Source organism: Channa argus, chromosome 6 (genome assembly GCF_033026475.1).
Source record: "Channa argus isolate prfri chromosome 6, Channa argus male v1.0, whole genome shotgun sequence".
Taxonomy (NCBI): domain Eukaryota; kingdom Metazoa; phylum Chordata; class Actinopteri; order Anabantiformes; family Channidae; genus Channa; species Channa argus.
The window spans coordinates 17,902,601-17,925,037 of NC_090202.1; the positions used below are offsets into that span (position 1 = coordinate 17,902,601).

At 38.1% G+C, this 22,437-nt stretch overlaps 1 protein-coding gene across 1 annotated transcript; it reads left to right on the forward strand.

Moving 5' to 3' along the window:
- Positions 1-561: 561 nt before the first annotated feature.
- Positions 562-19,021, forward strand: blmh (bleomycin hydrolase). Its single transcript, XM_067506434.1, has 12 exons — positions 562-772; positions 2,371-2,568; positions 3,936-4,045; positions 4,863-5,004; positions 5,173-5,261; positions 5,380-5,472; positions 11,919-12,074; positions 12,158-12,316; positions 12,430-12,497; positions 13,384-13,501; positions 13,779-13,845; positions 18,722-19,021. Exons 1-12 carry the CDS (start codon positions 577-579, stop codon positions 18,868-18,870), a joined length of 1,545 nt encoding a protein of 514 aa, XP_067362535.1. The 5' UTR covers positions 562-576; the 3' UTR covers positions 18,871-19,021.
- Positions 19,022-22,437: the final 3,416 nt, after the last annotated feature.

Genomic DNA, 22,437 nt, shown 5'->3' on the forward strand with positions numbered 1-22,437 from the left:
TAACGCACAAATCATAAATTTACAAGTGAAAGATAATAGCTAAATTTCTATATTTTCTTATATTTGTTTTTTCCCCACATTCGGCTATTAATCACTTTTAAAAAATCATAATTTTATTTTATAAACCGGACGCTAAATACGACTTTGAGGGCGCTCGTTTAATGTGCGCGGGCCGCTCCACTCTCACGCCGTGTGGGAATTAAAGGATGCAAAGAACCGCTGGGAATCATGTAAATAGACGTAACAAATTATTGTTTGTTAGGCAGAAATATTCAAGATAACAACTATGGTGTTAGCTAAATTTAGAGGTAACACAAGTATCAGCATTTGTTTTGCCTCTAAATTAGCAAATTCCTCAAATGAATAAATACATAGACACAAGGTCAACTCTAGGCTATAGCCCATAGGTAAAATCATTTACAGAGACAATCAAAGTTTTAGGTTTGTTAAAAATTATTGGATTGGTGTGGCTTAAAAATCTTTTAAAACCAGCAGTCATTTCGTAAATGAAACTAATTTGGAAGTTCGTTTTGAGCAGCTCTTGTTACGCTATCATTGGTCAAATCACTTGCTAATATGAATCTGAGATGGAATGAAGGGATCTACATAAATAGAAAACTCCGCACAGCCGCCACGTCAGACGGATCACGGGTACATAAACAAGCGCACCCTAACATCACACTGCCTCACGGTGAACGAGATAAACAAAGAACCGGCGACTTTTCAGGAAAACGGACCACACGCCTCAAACTCCCCGGGAACATGGAAACTGGTAGGACAAGTGCCACTTTCTACTGTTTCGGTCACGGTGATTTGTGTGGCCGGCAGCCTGAGAACAGGTTGTATTTGACAGCCAGAGGGTGACAGCTGAAGAAGCTAACAGGCTAAGATAGCATTTATTGCGCTAGCCTGCTAGCATGATTTTGTCGTCATTTTCTTAGGTAGGTTGGCAGTTTCGCTCGTAAACTGTCTACATAGTGCCGCAATAAAAACTGTAAACTCGGCCGGCCACAGACTCCGTCTCTATTATGCTAAATGCTCTTGCCATCTCCAGGAAGTGGAATTTTTAGCATGTGTAGTTGGAAATGCCAGATGCTGTCAAAGTCTTTAAAGTGCCAGCGGTTCAATTAGCTAAGCGGGGGGTTTGATTAAAAAGACATAGTCCTCAAAAAGAGGAAAGTCTTCGCCAAGGTTACATCACTCTTTTAGTAGTTTTAGGAAGTGTCAACCATGTAGAAGTTCACATTTCACTTCAACAGGTTTATTGTAGATTTCACTATATGTAACCTCAGGTTGCATATTACTATAACTCCATACAATCTGTGGTAATCAACAGAACAACAAGTCATGCTGTATAGATGTTCGACAGCTATTTGGGCTGTCAGCTGAGCCTTTACTATATTTTGGCTTTATGCCAACTATTGTTCAGCCCTTTGCCCATGGAGCACTGATGGGCATAATAAAGTGCTTAGCTAATATAAAGCCAGTTGTGTAACCAGTGATGTGTACATTTGCAAGTCACTGGGGCTGCCTGTGTTTGGCCCCTCTCCATAGAAAACCACGGGGGTCTGCCGTCACCATTCGTGCCTCTATGTTTTAAATAACTGTCTGACCATCTAACTAACTTCACTGTTCTTAAACACACACTTTTCATTTTGTGTTTGTGTAAGCTGTTGTCAGCTAATATGCTGATGCTGATTGAACATTCAGCTCTTGTGATTTTTGCCTACATCATTTGTCCACAATCATCAATATAAAAATCTTGAGTTAAACTTTAGAGAGAGGTTCTCAAATTATTCTCTGCCTCACGCTTAATTTGATTATGTGAGCATAACAGTTAATGAAGTTTGCATTGCAGCTTTGTGCAGATGGAAAGTAACAGAATGCACCTGAGAGAGACTAGTCAAATTCTAGGCAGCATGCATGAATAGGCAATGTCCCTCTCAATGTTTAATTGCTCTGCACTATTATTTGGGCAAATTACTACCCACACAACTTTGCCAGTTTGATTCAGTAGGACAAGACAAGCTTTCTAGTGTGTTCCTCTTACTGGTGAAGCCAGATGAGTTATCCCAGCTGTCAGCTCCCTAGGGCCACTCATACTACTAGCTGCTAGGAAGCAGTCTTGTTTTCAGCTGTTGTCTTTATTTTCCAAGTCTGTCCGTCTGAAATGCAAAGATTAGTCATTGGAAATGGGACAATTAGAAATTCCTCCTCTTAGGCATAGAAATATGTTTCTCTGTCTTCCTGTCAAATCCAAGTTTATTAGCAGTTAACTTAATTTATGCTAAGTTTCCTACCGTTTTTTTATTTGTTGCCATTTATTTAAACCCCTCCCCCCCTTTCTTATCTCCCCCCTTTACCTTTTAGGACTGAGTCAGGACAAGGTAGCAATCTTCCTTAAGCGGCTGCGGGCTGAGCCACGCTACCTTTTGGCCCAGAATGTGTCAACATGCATTGACCCACTGGAGGTTTGTCTGCACCGGCAGACTGTTCAGGATACTGTGCACATCTTTCAGCACTCTATACCCACAGAGGGCAAGCCCGTCACAAACCAGAAAAACTCAGGTACAATATAAAATAAAATGTGGCTATGAGCGAAACCTTAGCTCTTGGGTCATTACACACACATGCCTATGTGTGTTACTGAAGTGGTAAATTTGTGGATTGATCCTCACATCAGCATTACAGCCTGAAGTGTGTTTAATTTAGCACACATTTTGTTTCCTTTTATAATGACTTAAAAATTGTGTGCAAACCTTTTATATTAGTTTTTGCATAATTAATTCTTGGGGAAATTCTTTTTCCCAATGTCTTGATTGCTGTCGTGCAGTACGAATGATGAGATTGTCTCACTTTTGATATCTGGTAATTTTGTGACTGAATGTTTGTCATCACCTTTTATCACTGTGCTTTCTGTATCAGTAGCCAGGTGGATTAACAATTTCTCAAAGAAGTTGTTTTTCTAGATTTTCATCTTGTCTGTTGCTCACAATAAAATCTGGTGAGTGATAACATGTCATGTTCTCCAGTGGCTTGCAAATTTTTGGCAGAAATGTTGTTTTGCTTTGTCAACTCATAACCATGATGAGTGGTTCAGCTGGAACCAGTCATTATGTTTGTGGAAATGGTGTAGCCTACAAAAGTTTGACTTGTCTTAAATAGAGCAAAATGTAAAACTTTAGAGATTGATGCACTTTGGGTATCTTAAAGAACACCCCTGCATCTATGTTCAAAAGCAAATTGTAGGTTTAAAATGTATGGGTTTTTCCTCCCTCTCAGGTACATCCAGTCATTTGCTGTTTAGTATGTCAAGGTAGTCAGTACATAAACCTACAGTAAGTTTCATCACATAGGGTCATCCAACTGCTAATTCAAAACCCATAGCAACCTTTAAAGGACATTTACTCCACTTTCCTGCGCCACAGTCTCAGGAAGGTAGAGTGAACCAGTTGCTGGTTCGATCCTGGGCTCTTCCGGTCACATGTCCAAGTGTCCTTGAGCAAGACACTGAACCCCAACTTAGTTGCTCTCAGTAAGTGTTGGCCAGCTGCACAGCAGCTCCCCCATTGGTGTGTGTTTATGACTGTGAGTGCAAATGGGTGAATGAGAAGCAGTGTAATGCGCTTTGAGTGCCAATGGGTAGAGAAGCGCTATTGAAGTGCAGACCATTTATCATTGACAAACATTTACTTCATACATAGCTTCTTTGCTACGACCAGAGAGTGTGTTATAAGTACTTACAGGTAAAGCCCTGTTGTTCACTGATGGGATTTAACTAGTGTTTCTAGAGTTTCAGGTTTAGGAACGCTAGTGAATATGTAAATATGCCTTTGTTTACTGGCAGTGCTACTGTAGTGTATATTATTACACATGAGGTCCTTGTTGGTCTGCATATTTTTAAAGGACTGTCTTTGCTTTCTTTTAATCATTAGGGAGATGTTGGATCTTCTCATGCCTCAATGTCATGCGACTTCCCTTCATGAAGAAATTTAATATAGAGGAGTTTGAGTTTAGTCAGTCCTATCTTTTTTTCTGGGACAAGGTAAGCTGTGCAGTAGAACCACATTTTATCTTTCTTCCACTTTATTTATCTTTTATATATATTTTTGTGTTAACATATTTTGTCTATGTTTTCTGTGTATAGTTATGACTGTTGTACCATTCTGGCAAGCTTTGTTGTTTTTTGTAGTTACGATGTAGTACATTTAGGCGGCATGTGTGCATTTATGGGGTTATAATGCAGCGTAGGACACTGCATAATACTAAACGGTTATTGTCCAGCTAAAACCCTCTTTTGTGTGTTGTGATCAGTGTTCTTGCAAGGCTGACATCACTGACACATCGCAACATGTTTTTAATGCTCTTTCTCTTTCACTTTTACACATGTTTAGACAAATGGATGTTACACTATAAATGCACATTTTCTTTGTGGCAAATATTATTGTAATATTGCAAGGAAGCAGTACATTTTAAGATTTAAGAATATCACCTTACCCCTCAATTGTTTAAATATTCAACGGTGTAGAATGAAGTTTTATGCCACGCAGCAAACATCAATGACAAGCATGCATTAACACACTGCACGTAGAGATGAAAATGTTATGACCCTTTTATCTGGGTGAGCCATTTACATGTAGCACATAAAAACTTTAAATGTTGTTTGATTTAAGTGTCAAGTCAGCGGAAGTCTTTAGAAGATAAATTCTCACAGTACTTGAGTCTCAATTCCTCATTATGTGACTAAACCCAGGACTATATATTTGAAGTATATACTGTACAGTAATTGTTATATTTTGAGACGATATTGTATGATTCCTTTTTTTTTTTTCTTGTATTTACACTTGTTCTCCTTTCTACAGGTGGAGCGTTGCTATTACTTTCTTCATGCCTGCTTGGAGACAGCACAGAGGAAGGAGCCAGTTGATGGACGCCTTGTCCAGTTCTTGCTCTCAAATCCAACTAATGATGGAGGACAGTGGGATATGCTGGTTAACCTCATTGGTCAGTTTTCATCATCTTGCATTACATAAAAGTTGAAAATGAACTGTACTTGGTTTAAATATTGTATGGAAATCAGAAAACAGCACAACTTAACCAGTATATTTATCTGACTGGATTAAAAATATTTTATTTATTCAAAACATTTAATTTATACTATCATGTCTTTAGAAAAGTATGGCGTCATTCCAAAGAAATGCTTTCCAGAGTCACACAGCTCTGAAGCCTCACGAAGAATGAATGACATACTCAATCATAAGGTGTGTTTTATATATTGTCCTTCAGTTTATTGACTTTAATGATCCCACATGTTACGTAAGTCACAATCAGTGAGTCAGTGCTGACTGCGGTTTTTGTTTGTTTGATTTTATGTTACAGCTGAGAGAATACTGTCTAAGACTAAGGAACATGGTGGCCAGTGACGCCACCAAAGCTGAACTGTCTGATGCTATGGACACTATGATTGAGGAGGTGAGACTGAAAGGGTCCACACACAATGGTTTCTTGGAGATACACTTGTACAGGATTGCTACTGAAAAACAATTCTCCACAGAAACTCAACAGATCTTAACCTGTGATACATACATACATACACACACACACAATATTTGTTTCAGGACAAAACAGCGATCCAGTCAGGCATATAACTCCCTTTCTAAAGCTTCGAAAGTTCTCAGGAGCAAAGTAGCCTGTGATCATTTATTTGAATGTTTTCAATCTGACATCAAGTTTAACCTATAGTGTGACAGTGTTTTGTTTTTACCAGTAGAGGGAGCTGTCAAATAATAGTTATATCAGGGGAGTAGACTCTAGCCTGTGTGAAGTAATTCCATTCTGTAAACAATCAGTGTTTGAGTCAAAGTTAATCTTAGGATAAAGCGATGCTCATTTTTCAAAATACTAATTTGTGATCAGGGTTAAAATTCCCATATTTTAAACACACGCAACAAATGGAAATGTTGTGATTTAATGTTACCACCCACTTTTTGACATTTAGCAGCAATGTGAGGGTTACACAATACAAATAGGAGCCATAGATTTTTGTTTTTTTTACTTTAAAGCTGCATATGTTTTTTTTTTTCTCCAGATGTCATGAACTTAAAGATAATTATCTTGTTTGTGTAACAGTCTCTCACACAGTATGTGTCACTGCACAGTGAAGAAAATACAATGCAACAGGAAATGCGCACATGTAAATTAACACTTTCACAATATACTGAAACAAACGGAATACACGCGCAGTGATATTCAGTCCCGTGTCTTCAGTGCTTGTTTTGACTTTGACTGTAACATTGTGTATCAAATGAGCCTTTATTCACACTTCCTGTGCCTGGCTGGCTGTGAGTGTATGAGTGACCAATCAGTCAATCAGTTTCTCATTGACCCCACTGCACACATATAGGGGTCTGGTTAAGCAGCCATTGTTAACTGTTTGATTGTATAATGCTGCAAGCTGGTTGCTTGTTTAAACAGTCGCCTGTATCACACAGCACCTCCATCCAACACACACACACACACACACACACACACACACACACACACACACACACACACACACACACACACACACACACACACACACCCAGATTTGTTCTCAAAAAATATGTTTATGTAACTTTAAAAACTGCTTTCACTACACAGCATGCCAAGGTGGGGGTTGAGGCGAGTAGGATATTCAATGTGAATGTTTGTCCACCTGGAAGTGGTTTGTTTTGCAAAACACCACTCTGTCACAGCCGGTGATGACAGATGATTTGGTCATGCCAGAAGAACAACCGGAGCCAAATTGATCAATGATATTGCCACCAACATTTTTGACCACAATTATTACTCACTCCGTACAGAACACATTTAATGACATCAAATCCCCTTTTTCTTTTTTTCTTTTTTTTTTTTTATTATTATTATTTGGTTGGTTGGTTGGTTGGTTGGTTAGTTTGTCCGTCGCTTATGACCACCATTAACTTTTCCCATTTTGACCCTCTCTACCACAACGTTAAAACTACAATGTATTGCTGATTTAGTGTATATGTGGATGATCTCCTTGATGAAACTACAACTGTAGTAAGGTAGAATTTCAACTATTTCAGTTGCTATCACAGTAGCATTAATTAAGTGAACAATAGCAAATAATGGTAGGTCTACTTTTATTAACTGGTTATATAAATCGCCAAGGTAAGTCTAGATAAACTAAAACTTTATAAATCAAGAACCTACATGGTTCTTGATTCCTGGACTGAAACAATTTTACACATTGTGAAATAATCTAAAATTTGAGACAAAGTACAGCATTGTATACTGGATGTGTGTAAAGACCATTAAAATTGATTTTTGGCATCAACTTCAATAATACATGATGATGAACATGAAATATGAAGCCATCTTATTAATCTAAATCACTATTTAAAACACTTGTATAAGTGAAAACAAATAAATGAACCATTTTGCAATTGCATCATTGTTTATTTGAATATGTTACACTGACTGTGAGCTGTGTGGTCCTAACTGGTCTGGAGTTTCATTTACCTCAAGTTTCAACACCACTGCTATATATTAGCTCTGTAAATTAGTATTGATGTGATGAACTTTGGACAACTGACATCTTATTGGGCTTTGAATCCAATTATCAAGAACAACATCTACACTAATGAAATCACATAGAAAGTTTGTTAGTCAGATATTGCATTTGGGTTATTTTAGTGTGTATTGCAGTTGTGGTGGTTTTATCTTATTTGTGCTTATGTAGACTAGATTTATAAACTAACAGAGGTGATTTGTACATGTCCTAATGACAATGTGTGTTTTAGACCTGCTGTCCACGTGTACATAGTTGGTTTTCTTAGATTCTTCAGTACATGCTTGTGCAGGTTTGGATTTATACATGCACATGTTTCTCTCAGGATCCAAGTGCAGTGTCAGGTCTGCTTTGGTTTGTGTGGAGGTGATGTCCTCTACCCTTCTTACATGGCAGCTGTGATTGTGCCCTGGTCATCATCATCATCATCATCATACCAGCCCCACACACAACTCCCATGACAGGCAAGGATCAGTGTTTCTCTTTCCACTTGCTGTAGTGGAGGTGCCCTTGATGTAAATTAATCCCTTTGCGTGTCAAGAATCTATTCTTTTTGTTAACACTGCTCAAACACATTCGAGGGAAAAAAAAAAACTCAGCAAAACAAGTTTAACCTACTTTAATCTGCACCTGCTGTAAGACTGAACAAAACTGTCCAGTGCACTATGTCAGTTTCCCATTATATCTGCTGTTAGGATGACCGCATCCATATGCATCATTATTGAGGTGCAGAGGATTAGTTTAGGTTTTAAACCCAGTCTTTTTCCATAATGCTGAATCCTGTGGCAAGACAAAGTAAAGGTAACTATGCATGTACAGAAGGGACTTTACACACATGAAACACACACAGATGGTATCCCTCACACCACAACTATAACCCTTGCATGCTCCATTGCGTCATGGAATCAGAAACACCATGTGCGGCTTTGGTCTTGGCTCTGAACAGACTGAGAGTGATTCTTAAGACAAGTCTAATTTACGAGACGGCCATCAACTTGGAGAATGACTTTGTTGCTGCAGCTCAGAGGCTTGGCGCTGCAGGCTATGGGCTCCGTTGATTTGTTGTGCGATGTGGGTGGCTTCCTGCATATGTGTCATTGTTAGGTGCTGCAAGCATAACCTTACCAGTTGTCCACTCATATTTCTTGAATTTCTTTGCACCATTGTTAAATTCTAACGGTGACCACATGTGTTGCATATTTACAAAACATGGAAGTTTAATCAAAACCTCGCTCATTTTTATCCAAACTGTTTGCATGGTGTCATTTGCTTACACTCACAAGTCCAGCTTCTACACAATAGTTATACATATACTTCAGTCTAGCAGTGAGGTGCATGTTTTGTCTCAGTTTGGCATCAACTGGGTAAGAGCCATTTTCTTCCCCTACCCCTTTACTACAAAGTAAAGCTGCACTTTTTTTTTTTTTCACATAAAAAGTGTGTGTGTGTGTGTGTCCAGGAAGTTGACTTATTAGTTATGAGATTAATGCACAAAATGTACACAAATACAAGAGAAATGGTGGGGGGGGACTGCATGGCCCATAATTTAAAAAGTATTTAATGCACACTCTAAATCAAAAGCCCACAATAATCTTTTGTGACTTTCTAGGTAAAGAGCCTCAGATGGTTTAATCATTGTGGCTGAAATTTAAACTTTAAACACGTACTGTAATTTAATTGTAAGTTAGTGTTTTTTGTTTTTTTTCTTTTCTTTTTTTTCCCCCAAGACTCAACTTGTGGTACACAGCACCACCTGAAAAAATTAAACTAGAATATCCTGCACAAGGTTACCAGTACGTCCAGAGTACATACTGTACACACAGTGTGTTGCCACTGGCTTAGTCTGCTTACTGTATGTGTTAGTCGTACTCCAACACCAGGTGGTTTGTTTATGATTTCTGTAACAAATAAACATACAGAGAATGCCAGCTGATCAACACTACAGTACAGATGCTATCAAATCTTAGTCACAGTTAGCCCCAATAGCGTGCAGTCAATCGGGTTATTGTTTATAGCACAACACGCAAACTCAAAATGTCACAGAATTGAGACAGACCTGAGGGGGGCCTTTTTTATACTAGAGAATAATGAGCTGAAACTGCCTCTTAACAAACTGCACAGGGTGTTCTTTTTTTTTTTTTTTTTTTTTTTTTTTTTTTTTTTTTTAAATCCTGAAACCTGTTAACAGTTCAGGTGTTTAAAATATTAAGTTATGAGTAAGATTTCCTTTGATGTTAAATTCAAACATTGTCAAATCCTGCAGAGTTTGAGTAAAGCCTGTGGTTATAATGAAGAACTGAATGTCGTCCCAGAGGGCTAGAACTTTGTAATTTCTGTTGAATAAATAAAGCCATAATAGGTTTGTTGACTGGAAAATGATCAATATTCATCATTATAGTTTGTTGATACTACCAGTCGTGTGTGTGTGTGTGTGTGTGTGTGTGTGTGTGTGTGTGTCAAAGTCAAGTGAATTAAAAACACTGGACACACCGTGACATTTATTTAGTATCTGAGAAATATTACACAGCAATTAGGTTATTAAATATAACTAGCAATTAACACAAATCAATCTGACCGGAGCTATGATGAGGCACTTGCTGTAAGCTATTCTTATATTACTGTTTTTCTCAGGTTCTTCATTCTTTCCTCCTCTCCATATCCCTCTTAGACTTTTTTGCCTTACCTCCTCCTGACTCATGTACATGTCAGTGAGGGAGCAGGTGTTTCAATATTGATCTTCCTCTGGTGTCACTGTGGCTGTTTATTCTCTCAATGAGGTCCCTTCTGTCAGCCTTGCCTTTCTCTCACACCTGCTTTATTTGTCTCAGGGGAGGAGGAGTGGGCACAAGGCTGAACTGGCATTTGGAGAGATGCTTACACTATGTCTCAGGGCATCTGAAAGAAGAATTGTAAAGTGAGCAGAAAGGTTTAAGGTTACCAGGGAGAGCAGAGTTATTCTTGGAAAAGGAGGCATACTGTAAAGGAGGAATGGAGAGAGAACAGTGGGGGTCTAGGGCTAGCCAAGATATCTTGTTAATGTGCCGAGGGCATTTGGGCAAATACAGATCAGACGGGATACACACCTTGGCATGTCTTCTTGCCCACAGTGTAGTCTAAACAAAATTGGTAGGTGGTTTTTGAAATTGAGGGTTTTCACAGACGCCTTTTGTTGACTTGCCACGTGTGTGTATTTTTGTGTCTATATATTTATACTTCTGACCTTTGTGTGTTTCTGTGACGAAGAATGAGTTTTTTTTTTTTTTTTTTTTTTTTGTGTGTGTGTGTGTGTATGTAACTGAAAGTATGTCATCTTTGCATACAGTAGGCACCTTTTGTTGTTAAGTTAGGGAAGATTTTGCCATTGCTATTTTCACCAAGCTGGACCAAAAATAATCCCCTCATCCTCTGTCTGCAGACAGACCAAACTTGGATATCAGTAGAAGCAGACAGAAAAATCAGCGAGTCTATTTGAAACCCATAGTGAGTGTGATATTTCACCACCCACACAACCCCTGTACTTGTGTGGCCTTTTAATATGTTATCTCACCCTTTTTTTTAATTTTATTTTTTAAATCTCCTACCAACATAAACCTGTACTGCATCATCGCTTCTCAGCCCCTTTTTAATCAGTTATAATAGAAAACACATCTGCTAAGTACTTAGAGATGAGAACAGAGGATGGGAGAGGTAGAAGGCAAAAAAAGGGGAAATTCCTAAGATAAGTATATCAGAGGTTAGAAGGGCCCGATTGACAGACGGCCCAGTCCAAACAACTCAATGTAGCCCACAGGAACTCAGTCTGAACTCAAACACTGCAGGAAGACTCAGATGAATGGAGGGGGAAAGGGTGTGTGGTTCAAATGGCGAGTTGGAAGAATATGAAAAAGATGAAGGGACACAATGTAGAAAGGCAAATGTAGTGTTAAGAGAGGCCCATGCACTGATGAATGAGTGCTGCGATAGACATGACAGAGGATAGATGATCGCACATTAAGAATGTCAGCGGGAAATTGAATTAGTAACCTTCTGCAACAGATTCTATTGTAGGGAACTAGAGAAGTAGTGCTGGAGCAGCTAATGGCACAAATGTGTCTTATCATAAGGTATAAGCATTAAAGCCCCATTATGTATTCGCAGTATGTGGTCCCTGCACATATACAACACTATTATTTTTTTCCTTTTTTCTTATTTTTATTTTTTTTCCCAACATTAACATTGAAGGTCTTCTTGTCGGTGAATCTTAAGTGTTTTAACATAGATTTGTTTGACTCAAAACAAATGTATACTCAAATACAAATATCTAATCTTAGAGTGCTTTTTTTGCTTCTACATATCTGTGCAGGTGTTCCGGGTGGCCAGTGTTTGTCTTGGCAGCCCTCCCGAGACCATCTGTTGGGAGTACAGGGACAAGGACAAGAACTTCCATCGCATGGGACCCCTCACCCCACAGGAGTTCTATAGGCAGCATGTCAAACCACTCTACAACCTTCAGGATAAAGTATGTGGGCCCTTGTACCCACAGACTGGCAGAAAAGAACATAATAAATAAATATCAGCTCATATATAACTCTCTGTCCTCAGGTCTGCCTTGTTAATGACCCCCGGCCCCAGAACTCTTATGGGAAGCTGTACAGTGTTGAGTTCCTGGGTAACATGGTTGGGGGCCACCGCATTCTGTACAACAACCAGCCCATACAGCTGCTTAAAAAGGCTGCGGCAGACTCTATCAAGGATGGAGAGGTGAGTCAGATCAGACTGGCACAGACTGATGTATAATGGAACACAGAAGTGTGTTGCATTTGTGGATGTCTCCGTGAGTGCACTTCTGAACATCACTACTGTTTTTCTCTCAGGCGGTGTGGTTTGGTTGTGATGTTGGAAAACATTTCCATGGCAAGCTGGGCATTAATGACATGAATGTGTGAGTATAATTAATTCATGTGCACTGTGTGTAGTTTTTAGGGTGAGGCCCTCTGCACTGTTGCTAAGTTATTCTTGAGTCTTTGTCACAGAAGCCCATGAAAGCACCTCTCTACAGCAAATTTGAACTAAAAGAAAATTTGCATAAATTAACTTTAACTGATACCATACTTGGAAAATGTAACAAGTGAATACAACAGCATCCTTATCCTACACCAACTATTTAATGATTGTGATGCCTATCACTATGCAAAATATTACTGGCTAAGTACCAATGAACTAAACACTCTTGAAATCAGTTTTAAGATCAAATCAATTGTTTAATTAACTCACATGTGTTTGGCTCTTTTTTCCTGTCTTGTCTGTGCCAGTGTTCACAAGAGTGACACCCCATGAAGGCAGATAGTGTTTAGTGAAGTCTCTCCACAGGGGAAAGTTGCTTATCTTTGCCCTTAAGGTACAGCAGCAGCAGCATCTGTGTCTTAGTTGCTGCACTGAATATGCCCACTGAATAAAACCAGTGTGGTGCTAAATTCTGGTACAATCTCTGCTGAAGCTCATCTTTCAGAGTCGGCGATTACACTTGGAAGGTTTAAGCTTAATGAGACCTCATTCTATAGGCAAGCTCGAGAAAGGAATAAAAAGGGGAGATATCTTTTAGCCCTACGAAATCCCAGGCTCATGTAAGTTTTGTTTTTTGGCCTTTTAAGTTCATCACACATCACACACTTTCCCTGGGGCCTCTAGAAATATGTTTAAGGACTGTTGGAATAATAAAAAAAAAAAAATAAAGACAGTCCTCATAACATTCTAAAAATAGTGATATTAACTTTTTGTTATCCGAAAAGTGGTGTAATGCTATTTCTGAGTGTGGGATATGTATGCAGGTTCAACCACGAGCTTGTGTTCGGAGTTTCAGTGAAGAACCTTTCGAAGGCAGAGCGGCTGATATACGGAGACTCCCTAATGACCCACGCTATGATACTTACTGCTGTCACAGACAAGGTACACACACCCACACACACACACACAAATATATCAACAGGAGTGTTCAGTCAGCTCATGCAAACATAGAGCACATATGCAGGCAGAAATACACACACTGAGTTTTCCAGGGTTTATCTCATCAAAGCCTTGCTGCTTGTTTACGCTGCTTTAATCTGCTGCAGTTTTTCACAGTGCTGTCAATTTCCCCTATCATAAGCAACCCCAGCTGTCACGACACTTTCATTCCTCTGCTTCTCACTCTTATCTCCCCATCGCCTGTCTCTCAATCTCTCAGGATGAGAAAGAAAGCTATGAGAAGTGGAGGGTGGAAAACTCCTGGGGCGATGACCGTGGAAACAAAGGTAACACACAACACAAATTTCTTTTTTTTTTTTGTAATTGATTACCAGAATTTTTTTTCTTATCTCAAATCACAGAGACATAGGCTGATTTCTTTAGTAACAAAAGTAGTTGCTTTGACATGGATCTTTTTCACACATAGTTTTGCCTCCACATCTCTCTTCTGTCTCACACTATGGTGTCTCATGACAAACTATCATCTTCCTGTTTGTGTCTATTGAATTAAGAACAGGATTAGACTAAGCTGTTTCCCTGTGTTGTTGCTTTATGCACTTGTAATTGGCTGTGTCCTGTTTCATAGAGCCTCACAGGCATGCACACTACCAGAAGGGCCCTTATACTGTGTATTATTTATTTATTTTAAGCTTAGTGCCTTTGGGTCCAGTTGCATAAATGTAATTACAGAATTGGCTAATCTTTAAATCCAAAATGGAGTCCAGCACAGTTCCTTCACATATCTTTACTAAATATTTGGTCCTATGGACTTGGTAACCTAGTGAAGACTCATGGGGGTAGTTGGAGAACTTGTGTAGTTGGTGAGAAAATTTATATCACACTAGCCAAGGTTGCAGTTGCACCCCAGCTTATTTATTTTTTCTTTCTCCTCTTTCTACACTGTGTAATCTATCTGAAGTTTTATCTTGATGCAGTGTCTCCTTCCATTACATTGTGGTCAGTAACAGGACTAGGGATGGGAACCAAGAAACGGTCCAGCCCACCGAAGCCATTACAGGTTATCGGTTCCCTTTATCGATGGAGGTCTGTTGCTTGTTTTGTAATCTCGTTGCGACATGACTTTATGGGCGCTGCACAGATGCTAAAACCCATGAAGGCCTACTTTTTATTTACACAGAAAACAGAAAAATTAGGTGATTGATTACAAATTTGGACATAGTAGTACATGCATTTAACAAAGAAAATGTCAAATATAATATCACAATAAACCCAAATGGCTTATTTCCATTGTGATGCTCTCATAGATCTACAACAGAATGGATAATGGCATTGATTTGAGTACAATCTAATCCCACCCTAATGGGTCACAAAGTACTCACAAAGGAAAATTTGTCCATGTCAAATTAGAATTGCATGTAATTGTTCTTAAAGTCTGTGAGTCCGGAGTAGGGTAAAGATTTGTATATGCAATGACATAGAACAAATACCTTATGGTCACTGTAAACTTTTATTTTTTAGTGGAGAACTTACTGTGTTGTTTAACAAAGACTGCTTTCTTTGTTTAAACTACCAGTAAATCCTTTGAATCGGGAAAAACTGTATTGTACTTTATTGTTAAGCCCATAAAGTTGATTCGTCTTTATGCAACAGGCCCCTAATCACAGCAGGTTCTCCACACCACTGCCCCAGACTTTACTGTCTACTGTTGTTTTTCCATCTGTTCTTTGATCTGTTTCTCATCTTCCGCTGACCCTCTTTTCCTCTCCTCAACATCTTTGGGTTCAAACATTCCAGTGCAAATTATAGCATTAGAGTATTTCAGGCCAGTCATGCATTGTCTGGCAACGCACACACATAAAGCGTATACACACACGGTGAGAAACTCACAAGTACTCACAACATTTGCTTGAACCCACAAACCATAGTGACTGTTGGGAAAACATGTGAAAACCCCTCAGTCAAATCAAATGTATTTCACGCATATCTTATTCCATAAACACCAGCAGATGGGGGAGGCCATCGCCCCCAGCTCGTCCGCAGCCAAATTAATAAAAGTTTGAGAATTGGAGCTCACTTGAGAAGGCTGGGACTTTTGTTTGTTTGAGGCTTAGGAGGGAAAAGAGGCACAAGTAGAGGAGAAGAAAGAGCAAGCAGGAGAAAAGAGAGATGAAAAAGAAACAAATAAGTGGTACAGGTGGAATCAGTTTGAAAGAAGGAAGAACGAAGGCAGGCAGATGAAGAGATGATTTTTGAATCTCACAAAGGAGAAATTAGCAGAATAGTGGAGTGGTTTTGTTTTTTTTTTTTGTTTTTTTTTTGTTTTTTTTTTAAGGTTTAACGTTTCCCTTCAGACCTTTTAATATTTCTCCTCATGTCTCTCATGAGAGGTCTAACTTTCGGTTTCCATCATAACAGCTGCTGTTATGGCTCCACAACTCACACTTCTACAGTTTTAGAAAAATATTTGGCAGTGTGCTCTGAGGTTTTAAATTTTTAATTTAATAGGACATTAGCCGAAAGTTGACTCCTTAACATTTGAAATGTCCTCTGAATGAGTTTGACAGGGAGAAACTTTATTGGTAAAAAAATGCAAGAAGATGATGTGGCTTTGGATAGAAGGATTTTCTTGGTCTCATTAGCTTTAAGTATGCCTCCGTTACATTGCCATTATTTTGCACCCTAACCACACTTTTCATATCTGTCCATTTACCTCAATTAAAGATTGCATTTCATTTTCCATGAAATAAACAATTCATTTTCTTTGGTCTTACCACAGTAATAGGGCTGTGCTGTTCCCTGTTTATTCTTATGTGCCAAACAAAATAAACAAATGAGTCTTCACATGTTTTTCATTTCAAAGTACTAATATTTATTTTTATGCATTTAGTAGGTGTTGTTTGAACTTGCAGAAATAAAAACTTGATTTGGCTAAATCATTTTCACTTTCACTATTAGAAAATTTTACTATCGTCATGGTTGTATTTCGAGTTGTTGTGAATTAGCATTTCTTAGCAAATGAAGCACATTTTCCACTACAAATACTCATAACTTAGAATTTGTGTACATCCAGATAAATAGCCAAGCTGATTCTACTCAAAGGTCATTATGGTAATTTTTTACTGTTTTATGTTTTATTTTTTATTTTCTCTTGTGCACATGTTGAGGATTGATACTAAACATGACATGCAAGATGGCTGCTCCACATTCTTCTACATCCATCTGTTCTGAGACAGGACGGTCAGCCTATCCCGAAAAACAAATAATGACACCCAAAATTCACACAGACACACACATCGACACACATAACTATGCCACCCAACACGCAGGTTCCAGGAAGCTCACATCAACACGCACACGCACGCACGCGCGCACACACACACACACACACACAGCGAGAACCAGGCAGCGTGCCATCTAAGATTTGCGTACTTGGAAGAACACGCATACACAACACACACTGGCACGCCATCCATGATAAATTGTTTTGAACTGTGGCGCGTTCTTGCGGTTACCCTGACGTCTTCAATAAGTCAACTTGACAGTGGGAGGGATGTCCTCATTTGCTCAATTCTGAGCAGATGAGACTAGCGGAAAAAAGAGAGAGCTGGGAGGTGGAGCAAGAAGTGGCATCAGAAAAAAAGATAAATAACTCCACTATTATCTGGTAGAAGTTCTCATCCAGTGTCACTTCTGCAAATGAGCTGCTCTGATTTCACAAAACTTTATTTATTTATTTTTTTAACTTTAATAATTTCTTCATGGGGCTGCATCCTCTTACAAAATCATATTTAGGGTATTCCAACATGTCTTCCATCAGTATGGAATGCCAAGTTGAACTTGAACTGTATGAACACATGCTCACACGCATACACATACGTTCATAGTGGTCAGTAACAGGACTAGGGACTAGAGAGAGACAGACATTGTTTAGTTTTATCAGGGTCTACATGCAGGGGTTGAAAGCAGAAGTGTTGAATAGACATGGCCCTATAAGGAGGAGGGGTCTTTCTTGTCCTCCACCCTTCTGCCTGTAAAAACAGTGGAATTAGTTTAGTGATAAAAAGCACTTAAAGGCAATTATAACAACCATGCGTAGACATTATGTTTGACCCTTCTGTCAAATTGTTTGCTGCACTCCTCCCATTTCAGTGAACGTAGAGAAACATTTCTCAGTGTAATTATTAGCATGAGCTGTCTTATTTAGTAATTCTTTTTAAAAGAATGGGTTTTGATTAAGGTTTTCTGTTCACAGATTTCAGTTTGGCAAAGTGTATTATATTAATGTTTTGTGTTTAGGATATTTTATTGTATGCATAATTTTAACAATTTGCACTTTGGGGCCTATAATGTCAATATTACTGGAATTAAAATGTACAATTATGTAAAGTGACCACACTTGTGACAGTGGCACTTGTTATGTTTAAGGACAGTAGAGCAACAAACTTGTATCAAAGCAGATGACAATATTCAAAATATGAAACCCTTTTTTCTACTGTAATTGTTTTTATTATTTTACAACCCTCTGAAAGTTTGTTTTTCGTTAACATTATCATCCTTTGCATTTGTATTTCTCTTTTTTTTTTTTTTTTTTTCTTTTTATGAATATATGTTGCCCAGCTTTGTTTTTGTTTTCTGTTTGTGTTTCTTATGCTATCATACAGTGAGTGTGAGTCTGTTTTTGAGTGTACCTTTATTTGAATATAAAGTTAGAAAATATAACAACAAATGTTAGGCTCACATCATAGATTATAAAAATAAAATTTATACAAGTCTGGCCATATACCCAGCAAGGAGGGGCTTAATTGACAAAGTAAGCTGCAAATTCCTATTGGCCTAGCCAGGCATGTACTGGAAAAGAAATTGTGCCCTGGACGTGTCCAAATCATCATTTCCCCCATGACAAACCGTTCACCTTTATAAAATGCTGAAACCCCAGGGGTAGTGTTCTAAGTCTGGCCTATAGTCAAAGACACTCAGTTAATGTTTATTTTATATTGAATTACTGTTACTAATTGAAAGTGGATTTAAATTTCCAGTCAAATGTTAAATGTAACATCCATTAAAATTGAGAATTTTTTTTTTTTTTTTTTTTAAGGTTTAGGAGTCCCCTAAACGGTAAATGGTACCTCTTGTCCCCTTGCTGCTATACCAAGTTAGTCAGTGTTTAACTACTGATTATTTGTTTGTCCTGTGTGTCTGCAGGCTACCTGATCATGACTGATGACTGGTTCTCAGAGTATGTGTACGAGGTGGTCGTAGACAAGAGATTCCTTACATCTGATGTCCTGGAAGTAATGCAACAGGAGCCCATTGTACTTCCTGCCTGGGACCCAATGGGAGCCCTGGCGTAACCACACAATTCCAGGTTTTAGCCCTAACCTCTGCTCTATTTGAGTCTGCCCTATTCCTCAGCTGCTTTTAACTCTTCAATATTTTCCCCACATTACCCATCAAAACAACCTGTTCTTCTAGACAAAATAATAAAAATTTTGTTTTCTTTTTTATGGGACTGCCTGTGTCTTTTGTAACTCTTGCAGAGAGCAGACCTTGAGACTGTTAAACCTTTTGTACGTCTGATTTTTCTGACTGTAAACATTTTTATAATTTTGTATAGTACCATACAAAATGCAGTTATAAAGTGCTTCACAGTTGTACTTAAAAAGTTGAATGACAAGGTGAGAATACTCCAAAGATATACAGAACAAAATAAAATTAAATCTAATCACAAAAAGATAAATTGAAAAAACAATCTAATTCTGTAGTAGCAAACCAACATATACATCAGACTCTCAGAAATGGGACAGGTAAATGTAAACATAAATAAATTCTATAAATAAAAGTAATAGGAATAGCATATATAATAAAAGCTCAAAAGTAATAAAAATAGTATGAGCAGAATATGATTAATGGATTTAGGGTTGAACCCAGAGTAGAGAGTTGAAATAAATAAATGACAGGTTATCACAACAGGTACCACTTTTTCAAAGTCTCTAACCGAAACAAAAGTTTAAGTAAACTTTACAAATATTTCCAAGCTTTAAAAACAATCACTGAACTGTCTGGGTTATCTGCTGCTCAAAGCAAAGCTTTGGGTAAAAGATGCTTTGTGGTGTTTCTTAGGTTCCAAGGTTGCTTATTAATTGATCAGATTAGACCATAATATCTGTGGTCTTGACATTTTTTAGTGATACATAAATCTGAGTGTCCTATGTCTAATATGGCTTAAAGCGAGCATATAGATTGAGAATAATTTAAGGCCTAATAGAATCCAAAGGAAGGGGCCTATAGATGTGGAGAAAGGACTTTTTACAGCAAAATACCAGTTGATAAAGTAGAAGTGGAACCAGTCAGGAGCAGTTCCTGTTATCCAACAAGTATCAAATGCAGATCTTATGTGAAGAAGAATGAAAATTTACCACCCATTGGTGTCATCAGCAAAACCCTAAGGCTGTTTCTCTGCTATGGTTCTCTACAGAAGCCTGACTGAAATTGTTCAAAGATATTATTTTGTTCACTTGAAATATAATTTAAAGGGTGACAGCATTTTCTGTAATTTTAAATAAGAAAGGCAAGGTTGCAATAATTCAAAAATTATCTAAGACTGTGGTGTCAAGTTAAGTTTTTTTCAGGTTCAACAGCATGTTGACTGGCCAGAGAGCAAGCTATAATTTCAAGTATTTGTGGTACTGGTGCAATAATATGACCTCTTTTTAAAAATCTGGTTGGCATAATGTCTCGGGGATTATATCTGGGGTTGAGTGGTTTTATTGCATCAGAAGCACTTTGACTTTTTTTAAAAGCAGAATCATAAACAGGAACAGGATATGAGTGTAACTGCAGTATACAGATACACATTTTAGTCTTACACTTGTGTTTGCATCTTTCTCTCACTAACCTCTTAGGCATGGACCAAACAGCAGGGATTTAATATTCTGTCAAAGTATGAAATTATCAACCAGCCTGAAAGCAGCATAACCATTCATGTGTAAAAATTAGTCATGTGGGTACATCGAGTACATGCACCCACATATTTGTTATACATGTTTTGTCTGCTCCTGCTTGGATATCTAGTAATATTAAAAGCATGTAAAAATTTATATTTCAACATTGCTCATTCATATCCACACTGCTACATTGCAGTGCCAGGTGTAAATTAAAGCACTTCTGTACAGACTCTGCATTCACTCCTCAGGAGCGTTGGTGACATAGATGTATGATGTTATGGTAAATTTCTACTAAAGGTAAAGAAATCTTATATCTTATAACTTATAGTGTTTGAGATATACTGCACAACATTTCTGTCACACTGCACTATGATTTACAGATGAATTGCTATGAACACAAAGGTTTAAGCCCAACCTCTTAACCTGCATTCTTTCACTGATTCTCTGATCTCCTGACCTCCATATTTGTGGTTTTTAAGTACACTTATTGTTCCCAGAGCAGTTTGTCTTTTTATCCTGTTCACATATCTACAAATTGATGATCCCATGCCATTTGTCTCAGTGGATCCAGACATAAACCAGATATTTTGACTGTAATTGCAGTGACTGTAATCATTTTGACATAAACATTTGCTGCAGAAGCTAGATAGATAATCTGGGATTAAATGGTTGACTTTTGGTAAATTGACTGATAACATGTCCAACTTTTTCTTTCCTAGAAATCTCTCGTTGGTGGAAATCAGTGTTTAATTTAGAGCACAGTGTACATTATAAATCTAAGCAGGTTTCCCAATATTTTCAAAAAGAACACGATTTCTTTTTGTAGTATTTCAAGTTATATAAAGTGTCTGTATGTCTGACAAATTTGTATTTCAGTTTTTACTCAAAGATTAATTACAATTGGCATGAAAAGGCTAAACAAACAGTGAAATGGTCCCTATAAATCATTCGTTTTTACCAGTTTTTTTACCAGTCGGAAATACACACTGACGTTTGAAATATTTTGTATTAACAGTTCTTTCCCTTTAGTGTTTTTCCCCTGTAGGAGGAGCAACTCACATGGAGCAAGTACAGCATTAGACTGAGTGTACTTTCTCCTTTACAAACATTACACCAGCTCCACCTTGATGATCTAAAATTCTATGTTAGTATATCTAGAATAATATATCCATAATTAACTGTTTACAGTAAATCATTTTTCTCTACATGTCTGGTGAAATCAGTGCAATGAAGTATTTTAACATGGTTTAATATACAAATAGCTTAGCTGTTTGAACAGTGGAAATTAGCCCACTGCTTATTCTCATAATACCCTTCTATGCTTCTTCTCTTCTTTCTTTTTTAGTTCACTATGTCTGTGTGTGGATTTGTGTGTTTTGCAATGAGGATTAACCTAGTACTTCAGATGATGCTGATTGGAATAATGCTGAACACTTACACACAGACTGGCTTTTAACAAGAAGGAGGGACTGGATGCTGAGTGTGTGTGTTTGTGTGTTTGTCTGCGCCCGTGCGCTTGTGGGTGCGACAGACAAAAAGAAAACACAGTAAATATTGTTTAATGTCAACTTGACAGCGACTGTGTTGTCTGCCATTACCCAAGTTGCCCACATTAATGTCATATTTCTCTCCCTCTCATCACACACAATGAAGGCCTATTAAACCATCTGTACTACTGTACCTGGCATGATGCCTTTTGACCCAGTACGTTACAGGTGGCTGTAAATAGACTAGTTAGACCAGGATACAGACAAGCTGTGACTCAAATAATCCCTCTCTCCTACTTAAACACACTTCATAATTTACACATGTACATTTTGCAGCCTAATTCATGTCTCTCATTCCTCTTCGACCTTCTTATAAATATGCATAAAGGAGCCTTGGATTAGGGGCAAGGATCCTTTTCCAAAGCCCAGAGTGTGTGTGAGTGGCTGCTTGCATGCTTGAGTGTGTGTGTGTGTGTGTTTGTGTCTT